The sequence below is a fragment of the Dermatophagoides farinae genome, chromosome 4 (genome assembly GCF_024713945.1).
Source record: "Dermatophagoides farinae isolate YC_2012a chromosome 4, ASM2471394v1, whole genome shotgun sequence".
Classification (NCBI taxonomy): Eukaryota; Metazoa; Arthropoda; class Arachnida; order Sarcoptiformes; family Pyroglyphidae; genus Dermatophagoides; species Dermatophagoides farinae.
In genome coordinates, this window is record NC_134680.1 from 5,783,126 (window position 1) to 5,807,767 (window position 24,642).

The 24,642-nt window shown below is 30.1% G+C and overlaps 7 protein-coding genes across 8 annotated transcripts; 2 read left to right on the top strand and 5 right to left on the bottom strand.

Moving 5' to 3' along the window:
* Positions 1 to 1,737: 1,737 nt before the first annotated feature.
* On the bottom strand, positions 1,738 to 5,600 carry LOC124490295 (uncharacterized). The gene is made up of 2 exons (XM_075730666.1): positions 5,343 to 5,600; positions 1,738 to 5,290 (listed from the first exon to the last, which is right to left on the bottom strand). Exon 2 carries the CDS (start codon positions 3,950 to 3,952, stop codon positions 1,946 to 1,948), a length of 2,007 nt encoding a protein of 668 aa, XP_075586781.1. The 5' UTR covers positions 3,953 to 5,290; positions 5,343 to 5,600; the 3' UTR covers positions 1,738 to 1,945.
* A 557-nt stretch (positions 5,601 to 6,157) lies between these two features.
* On the bottom strand, positions 6,158 to 7,891 carry LOC124500370 (F-box only protein 47). Its single transcript, XM_047064436.2, has 4 exons — positions 7,228 to 7,891; positions 6,791 to 7,171; positions 6,610 to 6,735; positions 6,158 to 6,547 (listed from the first exon to the last, which is right to left on the bottom strand). Exons 1-4 carry the CDS (start codon positions 7,889 to 7,891, stop codon positions 6,261 to 6,263), a joined length of 1,458 nt encoding a protein of 485 aa, XP_046920392.1. The 3' UTR covers positions 6,158 to 6,260.
* A 186-nt stretch (positions 7,892 to 8,077) lies between these two features.
* eIF3c (eukaryotic translation initiation factor 3 subunit c) lies at positions 8,078 to 11,387 on the bottom strand. The gene is made up of 3 exons (XM_047053400.2): positions 11,183 to 11,387; positions 9,272 to 11,094; positions 8,078 to 9,194 (listed from the first exon to the last, which is right to left on the bottom strand). Exons 1-3 carry the CDS (start codon positions 11,275 to 11,277, stop codon positions 8,260 to 8,262), a joined length of 2,853 nt encoding a protein of 950 aa, XP_046909356.2. The 5' UTR covers positions 11,278 to 11,387; the 3' UTR covers positions 8,078 to 8,259.
* Positions 11,388 to 11,657: 270 nt separating this feature from the next.
* Positions 11,658 to 13,024, top strand: LOC124500336 (uncharacterized). Its single transcript, XM_047064395.2, has 4 exons — positions 11,658 to 11,774; positions 11,834 to 11,887; positions 11,954 to 12,221; positions 12,281 to 13,024. The coding sequence occupies exons 1-4, from the start codon at positions 11,758 to 11,760 to the stop codon at positions 12,893 to 12,895; spliced, it is 954 nt and encodes a 317-aa protein (XP_046920351.1). The 5' UTR covers positions 11,658 to 11,757; the 3' UTR covers positions 12,896 to 13,024.
* On the bottom strand, positions 12,880 to 14,333 carry LOC124500337 (uncharacterized). Its single transcript, XM_075730821.1, has 3 exons — positions 14,017 to 14,333; positions 13,711 to 13,949; positions 12,880 to 13,504 (listed from the first exon to the last, which is right to left on the bottom strand). The coding sequence occupies exon 3, from the start codon at positions 13,418 to 13,420 to the stop codon at positions 13,025 to 13,027; it is 396 nt and encodes a 131-aa protein (XP_075586936.1). The 5' UTR covers positions 13,421 to 13,504; positions 13,711 to 13,949; positions 14,017 to 14,333; the 3' UTR covers positions 12,880 to 13,024.
* On the top strand, positions 14,005 to 18,184 carry LIMK1 (LIM domain kinase 1). 2 transcript variants are annotated; one of them, XM_075730820.1, is made up of 7 exons: positions 14,005 to 14,023; positions 14,780 to 14,917; positions 14,983 to 15,497; positions 15,593 to 16,177; positions 16,236 to 17,332; positions 17,401 to 17,558; positions 17,639 to 18,184. In XM_075730820.1, the coding sequence occupies exons 2-7, from the start codon at positions 14,817 to 14,819 to the stop codon at positions 17,949 to 17,951; spliced, it is 2,769 nt and encodes a 922-aa protein (XP_075586935.1). In that variant the 5' UTR covers positions 14,005 to 14,023; positions 14,780 to 14,816; the 3' UTR covers positions 17,952 to 18,184. The 2 variants fall into 2 exon arrangements, with proteins under 2 accessions (XP_075586935.1, XP_075586934.1); XM_075730819.1 differs by lacking the exon at positions 14,005 to 14,023 and adding an exon at positions 14,260 to 14,297.
* On the bottom strand, positions 18,146 to 24,610 carry kkv (hyaluronan synthase-like protein kkv). Its single transcript, XM_047052666.2, has 4 exons — positions 22,956 to 24,610; positions 19,201 to 22,897; positions 18,851 to 19,129; positions 18,146 to 18,784 (listed from the first exon to the last, which is right to left on the bottom strand). The coding sequence occupies exons 1-4, from the start codon at positions 23,745 to 23,747 to the stop codon at positions 18,276 to 18,278; spliced, it is 5,277 nt and encodes a 1,758-aa protein (XP_046908622.2). The 5' UTR covers positions 23,748 to 24,610; the 3' UTR covers positions 18,146 to 18,275.
* Between the last annotated feature and the right edge of the window lie 32 nt (positions 24,611 to 24,642).

Sequence of the window (24,642 nt, forward strand, 5' to 3'; positions counted from 1 at the left end):
ATGTGAATATGTACAAATGTCACTATTGCCTTCAAAATGACAATATATTGTATGATGATGATGATGCTAAGCCGATTCATAATTGGCATAAATTTTTCATTTTCTGGTTCGTAATTTTCCCGTTTGCGATCATATATTCTAGATGACCTTTGCCTCGAACATTTTGTCATCCAAATGTTTTTTTTTTTATTGTTGCCAACCAATTTTTTCTCTCCATACAAATCATTGATTAAACGGAAAATTTTTGTTCCTATTATCAATAATGTTTTTTTTTTTTTTTTTTTTTTTTTGGTTTCGGATGCGAAAATGTTGATAATTTTATTTGTATGATGATTGTGATTGTATACAATCGAAATTTGTTGAAATGAAATATTGTTGTTTTTCAACAACAATATTTCATTTGGAATTTAGCCATCATTTATTTCATGATAATGATGATGATGATGATGATTTCTCCATTGGTGTGTAAATCATGAAAAAAAATACAATCTAAATCAATAGGATAAATCAATAGGATTTGTACTATGTTTGATGGAATTAAAAAAAAAAAATTCATTTTTGATTAGATATAGAAAAATAAGAAATTTCATTTCAGTACATTTTCAATAAAAGATTGATGATAATGATAATGATGATGATGATGATGACGATGAAACTTTCCATTTAATATAGACTGTGTATTTTTTGGATGGAGATAATCGAAATATTTGATTTTTTACTTCTGCTTTTGCAATAGCAAAAAATAAACTTTATCTTTGATCATAAAACTAGACAAATTGTCTGGTTTTTTTCTTCTTATGCTGATTATGGATGATGATGATGATGATCACGATGATTGGAAAAAAAAGAAAAGGAATGGCATAAAAAAAAATTCAAAGTCCAAAAAAAAAAAAAAAATATTTAAAAACAAGAACAATACGCATATTACATGACACATTTGATTGAATTTGAAAATCACTATTCATCATCATCATCATCATCATCATCTCATGACACAATGTCATCAGATCTGATTAGATTGATATCAATTAGATCATCATCATCATCATCATCATCATTATCATTAATTTTCTTCCTGTTTTGATTTTATTTTTTTTTTCATTTTGTTTATCAAAGAAATTTTTTTTTTCAACGATAAAACACACACACACACACAAAACAGAAAAATAAAAGGAATTATTATGATGGGATGGAAACCGGATGGATTTCATGTCAAAAATCAATCAATGAAAATTGTTTGTTTTTTAATGAAAAAAAAATTGAATCGAATCGAATCGAATGTTATTTATTTTTTCTCCACGGGAAAATACCATCATCATTCGATGTTTTGTTTTTTTTTATTATTAATTGAATAAAATATCAAAAACGTTCGATTACAAAGGTCGAAATAGTTGATTGATTGATTGATAATAGTAAAAAAAAACATCTCGAAAAATCGTCAAATCGTTTTTTTTTGGCAATGTTGTTTTCATATGTGTGTTTATATAAATGGAATTTCTAATTTACCACAACAAAATGGAATTTGAACCAATTGGCCGTTATTTATCAAAATGATCATCGATTATGATTGATTTTAATGAAAATGATATTTGTTTTTGGTTGTTTTTTTTTCTTTGTTGAAGAAAAAAATCTTGTGATCAAAATCTTTATGTCATCGATTCGATATAATAACAGATCGATAATGTCAACAACAGTCAACAATATGAATTTTTTTTTTCATTTTCTAATAGTCATCAATTTTTTTTCTTCTTTTCAAAATATATATTTATTTTATTTACAATAAAAAAAATAAAATCAATCAATTATTATCTATATATATCCAATGAGAATTAATCAATAAATCCAATTCGATTTTAGAAAAAAAAAATAGATAGAAAAGATATATAGAAATTAAAAGCTAAAATAAATCCAAATGGCAAATTCTTTTTGTTGTTGTTGTTGTTATTCAATAAAATTGTTGTTCATTTGTATCTATTGGTTCATTTTTTATATCCGTTGTTGACGATGCTGCTACTGCTGCTGTTGATGATAATTGTTCCGGTTTGATTGATGTTAGATGATTTACATTTATGAATTGTGTTGATAGATTTTTTGTCATTGTTTTTACATCTTTCAATGATAATGATGTTGCTGTTGCTGTTGGTAATGTTGCATGTAAATTTTGATTCTGTTGTTGTTGTTGTTGTTGCTGTTGTTGTAATTGTATATTAGCCTGATGTAATTGAACAACTAATTTTTTCAAATTCATAATCATTTCAATCGAACGTGTTAATACAGCCGATTTACTAAGGTTATGTTTTTGTTTCGATACTAAACATTTAAGTTTGTTTATTTTTTCATTCAATTTTGTTCGATAACGAAATTCAGCCGATAAATGTGCAGTACGTTTTTGTGTTTGTTTATTTGTTGGTTGATTATTATTATTATTATCACCACCCATTTCCGATGATGATGATGATGATGATGATGTTGTTGCTGTTGGTGTAATTTTATGAACTTTGATACCATCAATACGACCTGTTACAGAAGAAGATGATGAACCGATTGTATTCGATTTTTTTCCTCTTGTCTTTTTTATGCCCATTGTTGTTGTTGTTGTTCGTGAATTGGAACCAAGATCAGCGATTTTCGTTGTTATAATCATTGATGCAAGCGGAGATTTTGTATTGGTCATTGATACTGGTGCTGGTGGTGGTGATAATTCTGTTTCGATCAATTTATGACAATCATTATCAGTAATGAGTGATGCAACTGAATAATTATTCAATGTAATTGGATTATCAAATAATTCAATTGAATTGGCAAATTCTCGAACAGAATTGGTGGGAATTTCCTGTGTAACGAATGAATTACTATTGCCGTTCATTGTTTTCTGATATGCTAGATAAGCTGATGTTTCATTATCAGGACTTGATGGCGGTGTCATCATTGCATTATTATTATTCGTCGTCGTCGTTGTTGCAGATGAATTTTTTGTTCGACCAATTTCCTTATAGATAATATTACCATTCAATATCGATGAATTACATGGATCAATTAAATTGATTGTTGATGAATCATCTTTTTTCATCATTAAATTATCATTGTTTTGTATAAAATTATTATTATTATTATTATTACTGATGGTTGAGAAATTATTTCCATCATTATATTCATTATTATTATTATTGTAAAGTAATGATAATTGATAATCTGATTGATTGGAATTTTGTATTGAAAAATTTCCCATTGGATTATCCATTTCAAGTATTGTTTGATTATCATATTGATTATCAATTGTTTCAAATGACGATGATGATGATGATGATGCTGAATGATTTTGATGAAAATAGCCAATAGGTTGTTGTACATTCAATGGATATGATGATGATGATGACGATGATGTTGTAGTATTATTGTTATTATTAATATCATTTGAATAGAATTGGCCATTATTATTAGATGTTTCATTAAAATTTGCAGGTTCAATTTGATAATATGATGATGATGGCATGATCATACCAGATGGACTTGATGGTGCTGAATATGATAATAAACGATGATCATTATTATATAAATGATGATAATTAATATTTGGATGACAATAATTTAATGTCGATGTCATTGTCTTTGTCATCGGTGATGAAGATATTGTTGTTGTTAACGGTATCATTGCATTTTGCTGCTGCAGCTGCTGCTGCTGCTGTTGTTGTTGTTGTTGTTGTTGTTTCTGCTGTTGTTGTTGATAATGTTGAATATATTCTTGCTGTAGATATGGTATAGGATCTGTATTATTATCCTGTGGATATGAAATCATTGAACGTAATATTGATTCCGGTGATGATGGCTGTAATGTAAATAATGTTGATGATGATGGTGATGAAGATGATGACGATGATGATGATGTGATTGGTAATGGCTGCTGTGATGGTGATAAAGATGTTTGAGATGATAATAATAATTGTTGTTGCATATTTAACAAAAATATTTGTTTTTCTATTGTTTTTTACAAATTTTATAATTTCAAGGTAACATACATACACACACACACACACACACAATAACAAAACCAACAACAATACAAAATGGATCTGAATTGTAATTCAATCAATATTATATGAATAATTTTCTTGGAAACCAAGAAAAAAAACGATGATGATGATGATGTTGTTGTGGGTGTGTATATTTACGTATGACTATTAACTATGGTTGATTTTATGAGATTTGTATTTATACAAATCGAGTTGAACGACGATTGGTATGAAATAATCGTTTTGATTTTTCATTTTGTTTTTTTGTTTCTTGCTTCTGTTACTTTTTGGTATCGAATTTTTTCTTTTTTTTTCTTTCCATATATCTAATCATCATCGTTGTTTTGTGTTATCGTTTTTTTTTTTTTTGATTTTTGTTTTGATTTCTTTCTCTAACACAAACACCCACCCACCCACACACACTATCTCGCATATTTGATATGTTGATTTCAATCGATAATTTATATTTGATTTTTCATTTATTAATTTTTACTCATCGATTGGTTGGTTGGTTGGCCAAAAATTTTTTCTTATTATTCTAATATAATTGATGATTTGCGATAATCATTGATAAATTTTTTTTCAAATCAATTTTTATATAGCTGATTATTTTTTTTTTTGTTCTGTTGTGCATATAATAATGATTTAAAAAAATATAAATGTTTCATCATCATCAAACGGATAGAATTGGTGCTGGTATTCGTGGTGGTGGTGGTGGTGGTGGACAAAATTCTTTTTTTTCTCTTCTCGCAAAATATAAATCGTTTATCATCACCTAAAATGAAAAAAAAAATTTTTAGTACATAAAGATTATATCTTCCCGATGATCATCAATAGATAGAAAAAAGAAAAAAAACTACTTATCCTTTGCTTGATTTCTTCTTCTTCTTCTTCTTTTCTTTGAATTTAATTTGATCAATATCTATTCTATTTGGTGCATCGTGCACACAAACAGACACACATCGCATTGTGGTCATTGATTTTATGAATAATTTTTTGGCCAATATCGATGGTGATGTGGCCCTTTTGCCATATTATTGTAAATATTATTGATCAAGAAAAAAAAACCCGGTTCATTTTTTGTTTCTTCATTCAAATTTTTCCATTTTTTTTTCTTCATATATGGTTACCAACGGATGGAAAAGAAAAACAACATTGAAAAATATCATATCGTTGATTACGATGATGATGATTATCATCATTGTTGATTATCATATATATACACACACATAAACTAACGAATGGTCTTGAACCGGATTGATGATGATGATGATGATGATCTGAAATGGAAATTTTTAAACAAAAAAAAAACAAAAAAAAATTTTTTCTTACCAGAAAAAAAACAAGATTGAAAAATCCCAAAGTTGTCCAAGTTTTAGGATAATGTTTGAAAACAATTTCCACATTTGTTGCAGATTTTCTATTTTTCCTTTTTTTTTTTTTTTTTTTTGGCACTTTTTTCGTTTTTTTCTCATATACCATATCGTTGTTGTTGTTGCTTTTTTTCGCCATGATGATCCATATCATCCGTATAGCAACAGAGAGAGAGAGAGAGAAAAAGGCATGTGAAAGAAAATGAAAATTTCGTTTTCTTTTCATCGCCCGGTGACGTTCATAGGGACAGTCGAATCAAATCAAATCAAATCAATCAATCAATCGTTGGAAAAAAATATATTGATCAATTGCCAATATCGAATATTAATTATTGAATGGTTATAATATATCGATCAATTGATTATAAATGATCATGAAAAATAGGAAAAAAAATTAGATTTTTCACCAATGATTTGATGGCCAATCAAACCATCCATCCAATTGATTATGATAAAAGGATTCATTTTTATATATACCTACATTTTGATAGATGTGATATTTAATAGTGGAAACAAACGAAAAAAAAAATCTGCATCAATCATCTTGAATAAATCACCGATAATGACCTTCATGATCGTTGTCAAAGTTATTGGATTATTGAGACACTAAATACAAAAATCAATCTCTCAAAGTGAATATTCGAAAAAATTTTCAGAAAAAAAAATCACACACACATTCGATAATCGATTGTAGTGATAAAACAATTATCGATAGTTCTTCAATGATTTGTAACAATATTTCATCGTTGCACAAACACACCCGGAACACTTGCATGTTAGAAAATTTTTAATTCAATCATTAAATAAATTATATAACTAATTATCGAGAAATTCATTAACTAGATTAAAATGAATGAATGTATGGATGATGAGAAAGTTAATGATGATTTTGATTGCATTTCAATAGAGCAATTTTCATTAATTCTAATTGTGATTCAATTATATCGGATATTTCATAAATCTCAATCTGATCTTCATCACTCATTATTTCAACGTCAAAAAATGCAGCCGAAAATGCATCTGGTAATTTTTGTATCAATTCGAATCCATTTTCATTCACAAGTATTTCGATTATTTTTGCAATTGTTGTTAAATCTTTTGTATTTTTATATGTCACCACATTTAGATGACATAATTGTGTGGCCACATCTTCAATATAACCTTCTATTGTCGTGTATAAAAAAAATCAATTAATTTGTGATTATGTTTTCTCAAATTTTGATTACCTTTGATTTTTTTACCAAAAAAAGTCAATGTCAATTCGTATCCGGCATAATAAAGCATTTCGGATACATTCATAGCTGTCCATCTAGTCGGTGTCATTATAATACGATCAACCAAATCGATCAAAACTATTCGAATCAAACTCATAGTAAGATTGATTTAATTATTTAAGCAATTACTTACAATCTTTACTGTAGGAAAATTCATCAGATTTCAAATACAGGAAATACAATGTTAATCCCAAGTCTTCAAAACTTCTTTCGGTAAAATTAGATTCAGTCAAATCCCACCAAGCAATGTATGGTAGTGATAAATTGTGAAAATTATTATTCACCGTTACTAATGGGCCAAAAATGACGATGAATAAACGAGCCATTTCTGACAATGTATAAACATTAACAGTTTTCATTAACCAGCCAATTTTTTCCTTCAAATTATTCAACGAATCATGTGGATGGGCAAAAATCATACGAAAAAAATTTCGCACCAATAATTCTTGTTTTTGTTTTGATCCCAAGGTATTTTTCAGGATCTTTCCAATTTGTAAATCAATTTGACATACATCTGAAAAATTCGAAATAAAATTGATGAGTCAAAATCACTTGATTGAAACAACATACCTTTCAATTTTTGAAACATTTTTTCACATTCAAAATCACGCCAACCTTTTATAAAAGTATTCATTAATTTTGAATAACATTTGATTGTCAATTTGAAATGGGCATAATCATGATTGGACAGCAAACGAATCGATGGTATACCATAGCTGAATTCCATGATATGGATCATCATATCGATACGATCGTTGGTGCGAAACAAAAATGTTGATCGTTTGATCAACAAACCAATTCGTGAGAATAGTTTTTGTGATTCAAATATGAATCGTGGTTCATATATATCAATAGTATTGAATTGACTTGCTCGGATAAGAAAAACATATCCTGGATGACTAAAAAGAAAAAATTGAATTATAAAATTCCGAATTTTTGAATTGGTCATTGCCATCAGGCTAAGTTCTTCGATTGAAAGTAAACGAAATATTTTTATCATTATTTCTTCAGGTAATAGACAAAAATAACCGATAATCTGTTTTTGATCATTTTCGTATTCTGGTCGATCGATATTATCTTTGATTCCAGTATACAATGGAATTTCATATGGCAATAAGGCAATTTTTTTATTATTATTTGTCACAATCATATCTGTTTCGATTGTTTCACTAATTGTTTGTTTAATTGACGACGAATTTGTTGAAAATTTTCTTTTAATTCCGGATTGATTCATCATCGAAATCTTTAAATCGGCAATCATCGTTCACTGATTCACACTAGTGTTCGAAACAAAAGAAAAAACATTCGAAATGATATGATTGGAAGAATTTTAAAATGAAATAGTGCCGATTTCCATCACTTGCTGGCGCCACTTTCGAATAATCAAAATTGAGGAAAGCTGTCAAAAAAAAAAGAAAAATTTTTCAAGAATAATTTTTGTTTTTATTCGCGAATCAATCAACTTTTTTGAAAAAATTTAAAAAAATGTATGTTTTTTTCGATTGTTACAAATAATATATTGATTAATTATACTTTTTTTTGTTTAAAAAGAGAGAGAGAGAGAAAGAGAAAAAAAAGGAATCATTTTATCCATCCAATAATCTATTCTCGGCTTTCCTGTCTTTCGGTTCGTTTTTCACGATCACCACGATCACCGCCTCTATCACCACCACCTCGATGACCACGGTTACCACGATTACCGCGATTTCCACGATTCTGATCACCACCACGATAATGTTGTCTATCATAATTTTGTTGTCTATTCTGTCGATTCTGTCCTTGGCGATTACCTTGACGATTCTGATAGTTACGATCAAAACGAGCACCTTGACCAAAATGTCCCATCGGTACTAATTTCAATTCCAATAATCGTTCATTATAATCCAATAATGTATTCACTTTATCGGCCAATTGTAGTGCTAAACTTTGAATCCTTGATGGTTCAGTTCGATGCATGACAACCGTACGTGTTGGTTCATCCAATGAAGCCATCAATTCTTCATTGATGATCATTTTACTTATGATACTGTGAACAGTGTTTGCTTCCAAATCGAACATTTCGGCCAATGTATCGATTGCAATTGAATCATAGACAAAACTATAGGTAAATAAATATGTACGCAACGATTCTTCACGAATTTTTTGCGCCAACATTGTTCGTACTTTATCGGCATTGTAGAAAAAATTCCAAACACGAGCATTCATTTTTTCATTGATTATATAATCTTGACATTGTTTCCAATTACCTACACGCATTGCTTTTGATGCAGCCACCACATGTTCACGCATTGCTTCAGGTACACCAACCAATGGTTGTTCTTCATTCTTACGAAGCTGATTGAAAAATGAACGGCTAATCAATTTTTTACGAACACTAAATTCATTCGAAGCAACTTCAGGAATTTCCAACAACATCGACGATACAAGATACACACATTCGATTAGATCCAAATTAATATGCTTATGAAACGGTATCTGGCATCGTTTCTCCAATTTTGCTTGTTCTGGTGAACGTTCAACGGCTTTCATATTCGATCCTGGAAAAAAGTTAAAATTAAAATTAAATCCATCTAGATTAAATGAACACAAATATTTAAAAAAATGATATACTTACTGCTCGAACCTTGACCCAAAAGTTCACGTACACGACCTTTATAAAGTATGTCCAACAATGATGAATGTGCATCAAAAATGAATCCATGACGGAATGCACACAAACCAAGTTGAACTAATGATCGATTATAAAGAATTTGTAATTGAATGTCTGATTTATGATTGAGAATGCTGTTTGGTAAGCCGGTCATAATCATTAGATCACGTGCTTCATACCAACGATCATGTAATGCATAATGATACACCTGTGATAATGCAGCCATTTTACAAATACGACCAGTTTCATCATTTACATAAATATATTTGCAAAGACGATCAATCAATTGTTGACTATTCAATTCAGATTCAATCTCGGGTGATTGTTGTTTAGAGCTTTCCGTTGCACTGAGAATCAATTTAGGATGTTTTCGTATCATTTTCGATGTAGCTGCCGTATCGTTTTCTGAACCAATAATTTTTTGATCAAATTTATAATAAATAAAATCAATGGTCAACATATAGATACGGCATCGATCGGATGGTGATCCACGACCATTATGTTCAATATATGAACGAACTTTTGAAATAATAGCCACCAATCGTGTTTCATCGCATAGTTTTTCCACATAATCAGGTGAATGTGGATCACAATTTTGTAATAAACGAATAAATTCTTCATCCATTTTTTCCAACATTGTCAGGACACATCCTTGTACAAGATATGGTGGATTTTGAAATGATTCTTGATCTTCTTGAATCGATTCCTGTATGATTAAATCGGGATTTTTATCCAAAATCTCCACAATTGTTTCCATATTTTGTAGATATTTTTTCCATATTTCCGATTTCATTGAATTACCTGAAGCATAATCGGCCAATGCTGATTGAAGACCGAGTAGAATTTTCACTTCCAATGCTGGTCCAAAATTATTTTGCCGTGAAATGGCCAACAATTCATGTAACATATCTATTTGATCAATACGATCGACACGTTTTTTACCACGCATGGCCATAACTTCGATCAATTTTTTTGCCATCACCACATGATTAATTTCAGCATCTTTGGCAAACATTTTCGGTTTTTCCGGTGCTGCTGTACCTTCCACTTTTGTCCATTCACCTTCATCATCTTTTTTCTTACGAACTTCTTTCACTTTTTTCTCCCGTTTTTTCACCTCTTTTTCTTTGTCGGTATCTTTTTTCAAAAATTTAGCCAATAAATTTTCACCATAATCTTCATCATCTGAAGATGATTCATCTTCATCCGATGACATATCCCAATCACTTTCATCATCATCTTCACCATCTTCATCGCTTATATCTTTAGATGTTGTGCTCATCGTTTTTTGTCGTTCAAAATCATTGGTTTTTCCTTTTTGTTCATCAACAGAGCCGGCATCATCATCATCAGATTCACTTTCGTCATCTGATTCTTTTCCTTCATCATCACCATCTGGATTTTCACGATAATCATTGATTTCTTGTTCAAATTCTTTATTATATTTTCGCAATTTTTGCCGCAATGTTGTTAATGATTTGGAATTATTTTTATTCATATTTTTTCGATCTTCCCAATTTTCTTGTACAAAATCATCCAATTCTACCAAACATTTTATGTAGAATTTTGGCACTTTACCACCTTCTTCTTTATCGATGACCGATGATTTTGCTTTTTGATAGGCTTTAATAAGATCTTCAAATCCGCTCAATAATTTTGCTACATCTTTGATTTTCTTATGATTTCGTATCAATTTGATTGTATTATTCAATTCTTCATAATGTTTTTCTTTGGCACTTCGTACCACACGTTTAACATCATCATCATCATCGCTGAATGAATAATTTCTATTGGTAATGGTAAAAATAAAAACAGAAAAAAACATTGATTTGAAATTATGTGCAAAATAAAAAATAAAAAAAAAACAAAACTTACGCTTGTACTGCCCTTGTCGGTGCTAATACTTCTTCTTCGGATTCTTCACTTTCGGATTCAGTATCCGATAAATGTTTGAAAAATTTTCCACTCATAATCGATGATCAAAAATCAAATATTCACAAAAAAAAAATTTTTATTTCAAAAAATAAATGGAGAAAAAAAATGTTTGCATCAACAAGCCTCAATAAAGGCATGCCAACATCAATGGAAAAAAAAGGACAAGCCGGATTACACACATTGACAGGTTTAACCGTTCATCAATGATGTTACGAAAAGAGATTAATTTTTTAAAATCATTTTTTAAAAAAACATTTAATCCTGATAATTTCATATCGATGAGAAAAATTTCTTCTTTTGGAAAATTTTTACACTTTTAAAATTAATTATCGAATAAATTTTAAAAGATAAAAGTTTGAAAATAATTACATTGTTATAATTTGAATTGCTCTCAACAATTCAATTTAGGTACAAACTCGTGTCGATATAGCCGAATATTGGAAAAACATTTGATTTTGTTTTTCTTTTGGCTAAAATTTCGATTTTGATATAATTTTTTTAATATAAAAAAAATCATGTCATCAAGAAAGAAGTAAGTTTATCTTGAATGAAAATCATGAATTATAATTTTTTGAATGATTGATTCGACAGCAAACGTTATTTTTCGGATGTAAACGAAGATAAATATACCGTCGGGAAATTAAGGTAATTGCGCCAATTTTTGTTATTGTTGAGACTAATTTTATTATTGAAACTTTCTCCTATTCAAAGTCCAAACCTTCGTCATGCATTAGGCCTTGAACATGATATGTTACCATTTTGGATTTATCGTATGCGAATATTAGGTTATCCACCTGTTTGGTTACAAGCTGCTGAATCAAAAACATTGGCTGTGAACGATGGAGCCAAATCAAATCGGCCATCTAGTTCATTGGCTAACGGTGAAGACGGTGAACTAAATGATAATCTTAAATATAATAAAGATACATTAATTGAATATCCAGGCTTCAATGCACCAGTACCAAAAAATGTTCGAGATGTAAGTGTGATTGCAAATTTAGCGTAAATTGAATTTCAATTTTTTTTTGTCGAAACCAGGATTGGGTTATTCTTGGAATGCCTCCTTATCAACAAAATCAACGTCTTGATGTTGCTGCTGAATCTATGCAATTCATTGAACCTGTACCTTATAAACGTGCAAAATTGGATGAGGATTCTAATTCAACCAATGATTCGAATACGAATTCAGACAACAATAATGAATCGAATACAAATAAATCTGAATCTGTTGTGTTAGTGAAAACCGAAGATAATGTTGATCACGATGAAAACAGTAATGATGATCGAAAAAATTCTAAAGAGCTTCAACCAGAAAAAGAAAAAGTGAAGATAAAATCTGAAGAACAAGACGAGATAATCAAAACAAATACAAATGATGAACAAAACTCTACGAATCAATCATCGAATCATGAAGAAGAAGAAAAAGAAACGAACGAAATCAGTACAACCACGGTTGAAAAGAAAATGAAAATCGTTTCATATGGAACAGCTGTTCCACAAACAGTACGTCCAAAATTACCTTCATTAGAAAAATGGTCAATCGGTATGGGTGAATTGTTACATTTTGAAAATTTACCCACTTCTACTGGAGCATATAAGGATAAGATTAAAAATATAATTGAAAAGGTACGGAATCGTTTTACGAAAAAATAATCATTATACAAAAAGATTTTTTATGTATATTTTCATTTTTAAAAATTTTTAAAAAAAAACAAGATAAAAAACAATCATAAAATTTTTCAAAATAAATTAAATTCAAATCAAACACAAACAAACAAAAAATCAAGATGTAAGACCTGGATCGCCACGGTCATTATCATTGTGATCATTATTGTGATTCGATTTTTTCATTTCATCTGATGATTGATTATTACGACGATTTCGTTGTTGTTGTTGTTGTGATTGTGATTGTGGATTATAATTACGTGGTAATACCATCCAAATAAGTAAAAATGTAAACATTAGATAACCAAATGTTAATGATGTTGAACCAATACCATGGTCAACTTGTCGTAGATTATTTTCAATTTGATTATTATTGTTATTATTATTAATACCATCATCCATACAATCATCAGCCAAACAATCAGTTTGATCATTAGCCATACGTAATAATTGTCGTATTAAATATTGGATATTGATTGTATCTTGAATATATTCACATAGATTCGAACCCATTATTATTGCAAGAATCCTTTATGAACAAATGGTGGATGAATTTTTTTTCGGTTGTTGTTGTTGTTGTTGTTATTATTATTTTGTCTACGTTTAAGAATTGGAACGTCATCAAGTTTCAGTTCATTCATCATAAAATCATTTGTTTCGTTTCCACAAAATTTGAGAGAGAGGGAGAGTGAAAGAGAGAGACAATTGAGAAATAGAGAAAAAAAAGAGACGACAATTATAAAACTTGTTTTCAAGCTATTTTGGAAAAACCACACTCTCATATTCCAATATTATCAACTTACCCAAAAAAAAACAAAAATTCAATTATAAAATTTCAAAGTTTACAAAAATTTGGAAAAATTTACAACTCTGGATTATGTTCGATGAGTTACGAAATGATAGAGAAAAAAAATTCATCTGCCATCTATCGACCAGACAAAATTTAGGTTCATAAACTCTGACTTTATGGTCAAAGCTCGATCTCCAAAAAAAAACTGATATATTAACCAGAATATAACCACCAAAAAAAAAGGTATCTGCCCTGTTGTTGATGTGTTGAAAAAGAGTGATTTTTAGATTAATGAAAAAAGAAATCAACATAGACATACCTGACAGGTTTCAATATTATTATTATTATGATTCGAAGTTTGTTGTTTGTGGAAATTTATTTATGGTGATGATGATTATGTTGATGATGGTAGCAGTCGCCGTTCATCGTTGTGTTGGTGGTGGTGGTGGTATCGGCCAAAAAACGAGTCTTTGAGCCACAAAAAAAAATATTATTATTATTGCCACGACTGTGCGTCTGGAATATATATTGTGATCATTCAATGGACCAACAACAATAACAACAACAACACACGCCATACAAATCCTTGAATGGTAAAATGTATTGACATCTTGAATGAATGGTGTGTGTGTGTGTGTCTGTATGTTGATGACGATGATGTTTTGCGGCTGAGCCATAAAAAAAATGAAAATTTTTTTCACAACAAATACAAAAAAAATAACAGTATTGCTTTTTTTTGAATTCTTTTTTTTTCTTCATTACATGAAAAATATCACCACCACCACCACCATATATTATCGTGTCAAAATTCAACGATTTGCAAAATGAAAACAATCATCATTGAATAATGATAAATTCAATTTTGTTTTGATTTTACAAAACAATCATTCCATTCATCCATCCATTTATTATCGTGTTCATTCCTAAATGATCCATTCGATTTTTTTATTTACTTATTTATTATTTCTGATTCCACTAAAAAAAAAAATGTCATTACCAAACAGAATCTATTCTTTAGATCTTTAATTTTTTTTTTTTTTTTTTTTTGATAACTTTATTTACTTTTTTCTTCAAATCATCAGTTTTTTTTTCGTTTATCGTTAACTGAAAATTTCCATAATGAAATGCTCAAATTGTAATGAAGATATTGATGATGATGATCAGATTGTCGAAGCAATCAGTAATCGTACGAAAAAATTTTGTCATCTTCGATGTTTTCGGTAAATATTTTTTTTTTCGTTTTGCTTTGATTTGAGTTTTTAAAATTATTTTCTTTTTCTTACAGCTGTAATATTTGTCAACAATCATTGATTGCTTGGGATTTTGAAAAAGATGGTATTCTTTATTGTGCCGAAGATTATTATAATAAATTTGGTGAACGTTGTCGCCATTGTCATCATTTCATGACCGGACCGGTAATGGTTATTGGTGGTGAATATAAATTTCATCCAGAATGTTTCAAATGTGATTGTTGTCATGCTATTATTGGTGATGATGAATCATATGCATATGTTGATTGTCAGCAATTATTTTGTAATAATTGTTTTCAAAAACAAACATCATTTGATCATCCAATTGTCAATAGGCCATTGATAAATGATGAACAACAACAACAACAAATCCAGTTATTACAACAAAAACATGATAGCAATAATGTGATTCAAATGATTGATATTCCACCATTGTTCAATAGTAAAAAACGACGAATTCGTTTAGCATTCAAGGATTGTCAACAACAGAATGGCCATCATAGTCATATACATTATATTGGTCATCATCCTCCATCGCCTTGGATAAACGGTACATATATATGAAAATAATAAAATGATTTTCTGATTGAATTAAATTAATATGATTTTTTTTTGTCTTGAAAATCAATTTTTTTTTTAAATTAGAAATTCGAGAAAAAACCGATTCACTGGTGGCCATATCAGAAATTGATGTCAATTATGATGATAATCATCTGTTTCATATTGCTGATCGTATACTAAAAATTAATGATAGCTTTCTTGGTGATAGTACAACGCCTGAAGATATTAAGAATCTCTTTGATTTATATTCCGATAAAATAATTCGTCTTTATGTTGAACATAATCCTAATCATGATAAAAAAACACAAAATTCGATGACAAGAGAGAAAACACCACCAAGTTTAGAATATGATTCTACAGACCAGACAACAAAGACGACAACCACGACAACGAACGGTGTCATTGACTTTGATGATAATCAGAGCAAACTAGTCGTCAATTTGTCGACAACTGAGAATAAAAATCATGTCATGTCATTCACTAAAAACAATGATAAAGACAATAAAAATTGTACAAATAGTAAATCAAATTATGTGACACCTGATCGACCGAAAAGTCTATGTCATCAACGTTCGAATTTACTGGACAGTAGTTCGAATGATCACGTTTCGAATATTGATTCTGGTTCAAATTTGAATGAAATAACGAATAAATCTAAATTTACATCGGGTAAGTCATTTTTGATTATATATTTGAAACAGCTGATTTTTAATTATATTTTCAATAGCCGGTCAATCTTCTAGTAGTAGTAGTAGTAGTATTAGTAGATCAACGGATAAACGATATCGTAATCGTGAACGTTCATCATCATTATCACGTTTACTTGAAGCAATTAGTCTAAGTTCAGATTGTGGTAAATGTAATAATGGAAATACGGCCACTGTTAGTGTTGGTAGCGGTGGCGGCGGCGGTGGTCTCGGCAACGATACTTGTGATAATTTGCCAACTATTATTCCAAATAATTTTTCCAATAAAAATAATCAACAAAATTCACAATCATATTTTACATCATCTCGTAATGGTTTAACATTAGCATCTCGATTGAATAATCCATTATCAAGAACTAAGTCATTTCGTGTTGAACCAAAAAGTTATAGAATATTTCGTGCTGCCGATCTAGTCAAAGGAGCTTTACTTGGTAAAGGTTTCTATGGTGAAGTATTTGAAGTGACCGATAAAGTGACCAAAGAAAAGATGGTCATCAAAGAATTATATCATAATGATCGTGAAGCTGAAACGAATTTTGTTCGTGAAGTTTCTATCCTGAAATCTTTGAATCACAAAAATGTTTTACATTTTATTGGAATTTTGTATCGTGGAAAAAAATTAAATCTTATAACTGAATATATAACGGGAGGAACACTACGACAATTGATTCAAGACGAGAAACGTTCAATTTATTGGCCCGAACGAATTGGTTGGGCTCGAGATATTGCTTCCGGTGTTAATTATTTACATTCAATGAATCTAATACATCGTGATCTTAATTCACAAAATTGTCTAGTACGTGAAGATGGAACTGTTGTTGTAGCTGATTTTGGTCTTTCAAAAATAACCTGTACGAATGATGATGAAACCACCACCACCATCACCACCACCAACAATAATGATGACAAACAACTTCTCGTTTCCAACAATAATAATAACAACAGTAACGAAGAATCATTCAGTGAAAAACAGACACAAAAATTAAATCGTCGTCGTGATCGCCGTAAACGTTATACTATTGTTGGCCATCCATTCTGGATGGCACCAGAAATGATGCATCGAGATAAATATGATGAACGTGTTGATATCTATTCATTTGGAATTATTTTACTCGAGGTAATATTTTTCATTGAAAAAAGAAGAAAAATCACTGATTAATTGATTTTCTTTTCTTTATATATAAGATTATTGGCTCTGTAAATGCCGATCCTGATGTTTTAAAACGAAATCGAGATTTTAGTGTGGATAAAAAATATTTTTTCGATACATATGTTAATAAATCCTGTCCAGAAGTATTCTGGAGGATTGCTTTTCTTTGTACTGAATTAAATCCTGATATGCGGTATGTTTGATTGATTGATTGATTTTTCATTATTACAATTTGTTAAAATATCAATTTTTTTTACTTGAAATAAAAATCAGACCATCTTCACAGGTTTTGGAACGTTGGTTTCAATTATTATATACAGCTGTTAATAATCAACAAACAAACAACAATCATTCAATAATTCATGGATCATCATCATCATCACCAGATTGTGGTCTAATTAATACTAGCAATAATAATAATAATAATGAAACAAAAAAATTCACATTAGATGAATTAGCAAAAGAAGTATCCAATTATAATCGTTATGAAACGTTGAACATGAATCATCAACAGCAGCAGCAACAACAACAATCGATATCTGCTAGTAATAGTGGCCAATCAACAAGAATCAGTACAAATCTATGATGATGATGATGATGATGAATATTATTATTGTTCCGTATATATGATCTCTTCTTCTTCTTCACATACACTAAATTTTGATAATCAGAATGTAAAAAAAAAGATTTGAATTTTTTTGTTTCGTATATATTACACATAACAACAAATACCATTCGCATGTAAAACAAGACCAAAAAAAAGAGTGTGAAATATTTGTGAAGAAAATAAATAATAAAAAATTTTTTTTCCTTTTTTTATGTATGTGTGTGTGTATTCTGGTGTATGATGTTAATACATTGAATAAAAATATTGACTTGATTATCACTAGTTTTTTTTTGTTGTTGTTGTTCATAGTTCAGAATTTAAATCATTATTACGATTTTTTTGCCTTAAATTTGGTGGTTTGTTTCGAGTATTTGTAATGGTTGTTGTTGTTATTGGATTATTACTACCATAAATAGAAAGATTCATTGCACGGGATGATGATGTATGACCACCACCATTCATTCCATCACCATCAATATCATCAATATCGTCATTTTCTGATTCATTTTTATTAAATGATGGATTCTGTATACCATATTGATTTGATGTAGATATTAATGCTGATGATGGTGGTAATTGTGGTGGTGGTGGTGGATTTGGTGCCGGTCCTTTTGATGGTCGTTTCGTATCCAATGTTGATCTTTGTCGTATATTACGAACAAATTCATTTTTTGCACCCAATGTTTGCATTCCTGTATTGTTATTTCTATTATTCGAAACAATTGGTTGATCATCATCGATTAATGTATTTTTACGACGTTGTAATGCAAGAAAATGTTCTTTCGATCGTATTCCACCTAAAATTGGTGTATCTAAAAGGGAATAAACAAATAAATGAATTAGTCTCTTTTTTACAATTTTTTTTTGGCTATATTTACCTTCATTAATATTATTCGATATATTAAGAAATCGTTTTCGGAATGCCACATCCAATGTACCGATGGTACGTGGTTTTTTCATTCGTTTTTCAAGATTATAAATTGTTTTACGTTTTTCAACACGATTTCCATATGGTGATTCTTCCGATGATTTATCATCTTCATCAATACCACGTAATCGTTGTAAATGACGTGCTATCTGTACGGCATTCTTATCGATAAATGCATCTTCACTCATATCTTCAATCTTTGGTGAACACCATGAAAGTTCAACCGATGCTATGAAAAAAAATGAAGAAATTAGAATGAAAAAATTCAAAAACACAGGAATTGAATGAAATTATAATTACCAAGAATATGTGATAAAGTTGCAAATCGATGAAACAACATTCCAACAAATTGAATGATCAAAATTGAACCGAAAAAAATGACAAAAACCAAACCGATAGGTTCCAATTCTAGATATTCTTTTTCAACAATAAATTCATTCGTATCCGGATTTATGGTTATATTTTCACGTACACCAAGTGGCCAATCAACGTGTAGAATTTCTTTGTTCAATTGTAACAGAAAAACGCTCAATACGAACAATGCATTCAACATGAAAAAACCGAAAAACACTCGATTTCGAAGTTCTTTCAAATCGGATGCAACTCTAGCCTGATGATCTTTATTCTGTTCGATTGGAAATAGATATTTTTCAATCAAATCTTTCCAGAATTGAATTTCAGCCGGATGTAGATAGGCTACTTCTCCATTTTTAAGATCTTTATCTTCAATCCAATATGGATTCAATGATTCATCACGTTCATTACGTAATTCGATTCGATCATCATCATCCAATCTAAGTGAATTACTATCCATTGATGATTTTGAATCATCATCTTCTTTATGGCTACCGGTTTCATTCTTTATGGTTGATTGATTTCGATTTTCATTAACAATATCATCCAACAATGAAGTGGCAGCCACAGCATCTTCTTCATCAGTGAAACATTCATTTACTGTACCAAGAGCACGATGATGATGTGATCCTTTACCATGATGATGATGATGATGATGTTTATGTTGATGTTCAATTGTTTTACCCATTTGGTTAACTTTTTTATTAATATCTTCTAATTGATCTTGAATTTTCATTAAATGTATGGCTTCTTCATTCGGTTTTGGATACGTAAATAGCATACATTTACATAGATTAGCCAAATTGAATGTAATGCTACCTTCTTCTTGATTTTCATTGGTCATGTTTAAAAATCCAAGCAAACTTTTCTTTTTGATTTCTTCCTGTGCTTTTCGTTCTTCTTCCAGTTCTTTTTTCGTTTTTTTTGACTGTACTTCACGTGTACCCCAGGTGACAACATTCAAATTGATCAATGAATAAAGAATAAGCAATAAATACATGCATGGAATACTTAGAAAATATAATAACAATGGTCCAAGACAACTAATCTCTTGTGGATGTAATAGACCAGCAACGATAAAACTACCGGTTAATGATAGAAAAAATATTGCCGATGGTGAACCAAGACCATCTTCAGTCATCTGAATAGCTTGACCAACGAATACAGCCATCATTAGTAGACAATAGGCAGCGCTAAGTATTTGTGCAACAAAAATTTGTGCATCATTTTTGGCCAAAAAACAAACAATTATAAACAATAAGATCGGTACGAAATTCCAGAAGAATGAATCCCAATTAGATATACGAAATACGGCATTAACAGCACCGACTAACATCAAGAATATTGTACCAGGTCCAAGAATCGTACCGACCATTAACATACCCTGATATATGATGTATGGTAATGAGATATTATCATTAACTTTAACTGTTCGTTTATAATCACAAAGTAGATCCATTATATTGGCCATAGTTGATGGTGCCCAACGACGTCGTTGTGTATAGAATTCTCCAAATCCTTCAGGACAATGTGTATAGGCATCAGATGCAGCAGAATATTCAACACGATAACCACGTTGTAATAGTAATGTACAAAGCCAACGATCTTCACCTTGATCATATTGAACATAATGTAATGCTTCTTCGGATTTTGTCGTATATTTACGCATTACATTATCATCCATCAATGCTTTTGCACGAAATAATGAAAAACAACCTGGTGAACAAAGTACACAGCCAATCATATGTTCAGTTGCTTTTTGTAGCCAATGACCAATAGCGTATTCAAATTTCTGATACCAATACATGAATCCAGTGCCAACCGGATGTATACGACCACAGGCAGCGCCAAGATTTTTATTCTTTTTCATAAGATCCACTAATAATTGTACAGCATGTGGCCGAAAATTTATATCACCATCCAATGTAAGCAAATAAGTATTTTCAGCAATCATTGCCTTACGATTAACATCGATTGGTAATTCCATAATTTTATGACCCAACAAATAATACATGTACATAACTTGACTCCAACGTTTACGATGTCGAATTTTCACCTTATCCTTGAGGTGGGCAATTAATTTATTCTGTCCAGGCATAATCCATTCTAAACGGCCACCATATGGTGTTGGATATTTTTTTGGCACTTTTAATTTAATATTACATTGATGTACATAACTAGCGGCTGTATCCATAACTTGTACGAATTGTTTAACAAAACGATTAACAACCATATCTTCATCATTTTCATCACACAATTCGAATGCATCATCGAAAAATATATGAACCTCAAATTCATAATAATCTGGATCAATAATACGAAGATATTTTTGTGCATTACGTCGTGCACATTGATCTTCATCCATACGCATTACTGATTTTAGCATTTGTAACATTTCTTCTGTTGTTTCATGCCACATTGTAGCCACTGCATAGATACGTATAATTTGATCGGCACTAAAAGTTTCTTTATCTTTTTTCTTTTTATCATCCTGATCAGAAATTGTTTCATAATGTTGTGATGGATCTTGCATTGTTGTACCATCACTATCTAGATTAATATCTTCACTTTTAATAATCTCTTCATCATCACGACGACGATTCATTGCTAATGATTGATCAATCAATACAGAATTATACATTGGTAGTACAAAAATTTTTTCCGTCGTTGCTAAACGTTCACATTTAGGATTCCAGATGTGTACGGAAATCCAAATCTGTGATAGTAGCCATGCAACCCATAAAAATGCATGTGGTTTCATTAGAAATTCACTGAATGGTTCTTCTTGACAAAACCAGAATAGATATTTTGGTATCCAAAAATCCGATAATGGACAACGATTTTCGAAATGAATTCCACAGAATGTGATCAATACTGAAATGGTGACCGGCACTGTAAGACTAATTGGAAAAGCAAAACTAAATCCTTGAATACAGATTTTACAGGTAAATTTTGCCACAACATAACAAAGCCAAGTGGCAACAATTTGCATGAAAACTAGCCATAATGATGCTAATGAACGGGAATTAATTTCAAATGATTCACCTTCAACACCAACAAATTGATCGGTATTAGCAAATTCCAATAAATCGGATCGATCTCTTTGTATTAATATTTTATGTTGTCCAAATGCTTCACGAAATTTACCAAAAATGGCCAATGATGTTGAACCATCGATATAATAAAGACAGGCAAACATTGATAAAAATATGAGCAATACTTTCCAAATTGAAATGAATATATAAATAAAATAACGTGTACGATGAAATTTTTGTTTAATTTTGGCCATTTGTTGAATGAAATTAAAATTTGAATTTTTATCCAAATAATTTTCCCACCAACCTAATGAGATCATAATACAAACTATTGGTATTAAAAATGGATTATATGGTGCTGGTATACGTTCTTCTTGCATCATAATTGGCCATATAATGAATGCAGCTGCTTGTATAATCATTGAGATTATATCTAAAAATGTTTTATATTTTGATTCATCTTCACGACGAGAAAATATGGCCAATATAGATGGTATGAAACAAAGACAATTTGTAAGCATTGCACCTTTAACAACATCTAATGATGGAAATATGATGAATATTAGTATTACCAATCCTAATGTATGAATACTTTCAATGGCAAATACCTGAAAAAAATGATTAATAAAATTAGAATTGATCAAAAAAACAAAAGCAAAAACTTACAGTAAAAAATATTGATTTCGATGGTATTCGATATGATTTAAATGTACAGATACGAACACTACGAAATAATGTCATAAATTCAGGAAATATAAGTATTAAAAATAGGCTCCAAATCCAGCCAATACGTTCCGGATCATCTGGTTGATAGACGGCAACATATTTTTTATCACGTTCTAAACCGGGTATACCTTGTGCACAAACCGGTACAGTACGATTTGATCGTATCATTGATGTCATAAACAATACGATACTTTTGGAAAAAACGGCACAAAACAATACGATTATAAATGTGATTAAAAATGTGATTAATTTTAAAAATTTCAATATTTTCTCTATCCATTTTGAACTAAGTGTTTCATCTTCATCTTCCGGTGGTGTGACAACAAATACATCCCAACCTTTTGTTGGTTCAATAACGCTACGATTATAGATATCGTTTATGTTGCCACCAATTGGATTAATGCCACCAACACCACCACCACCAGTGCCGATCATTTTATTATCATCATCATTATCATTATCATCATTATCGGAAATGAATTCATTATCGAGATCACCGTTATTGGCAAAATGATGATGATGATGTGGATGTGGATGTGGATGCAATTGATGATGTGAACGACGTTGATGATGATGTGAATGTTGTGCATTTTGTTGTTGATGATGATGATGATGTTGGGAACCATAATAATTGGAATCATTTCGAAAATTCTGTTGTTGCTGTTGTTGATGATGATTGTAATGATGGCCATTCAGCCTTTGATAATCATAAATATCATTTAGATTGGTCATTTTTTTTTATTCAAAATCAATCTTTTAATCAAATGGTAAATGATAATGTTATGATGAGAAAAAAAATTTTGTTTTTGTCACGAAATATAAGTGTGTGCGCGTTAACTAATTAAGGTAATTTATTATAGAGCGTTTTGTTTGTCTTTTGAATTGTTGATTTTTCATATTCAATTTTTTGATTCATTTATTCATATTAGAACAACAACGACATGGGCGTAAGTTTACCTTGAGAATTTTTTTTCTTCATTTATTTTTCATAATATTCACTTGATAATGGTGATGATAATCGAATTGGATTTTATATAATATGGATCACAACAACAACAACAAAAAAACATTCAATTGTTAAGCGTTGTTTTTATGTTGTTGCTTGAAAATGCCAAATAACGGAATATATAAGGCATAGACTTGAATTTCTAGATGGACAAGATTTTTGTTTTTTGTTTTTTTTTCGTAAAGAGACGAATCCACTTGACCAACATTTACAGTATGAATATTTGGATATCCATCAGGCAGGTGAGAAGTCAAAGTTTTTGATCAACAACAACAAAAAAAACTTTGCCACGCGAACAAACGAATAGTTGTAACTGTTACTGTTGATTGTCTTGATGGAAAAAGTGAGAGATTTATTTTTCTTTTCAAAAAATCAAAAACAGAAGAAAAGTTGAATCAAAATGAATGGAATTTGCAACCACCACCACCACCACCACCACCATCAATCATCATTTTTGGAAATGAAACAAAAAAATTTTCATTTTTTTCGGGTAATGTGTGAGCCACACCTACCACCATAATCAAAAACAAAAACATTGACGATGACAATCTTAAAGATGAACATTTTTCTGAAAATATCAAATCAAAACGAGAAACATGTACAAGATTTTCTCTTTAAATT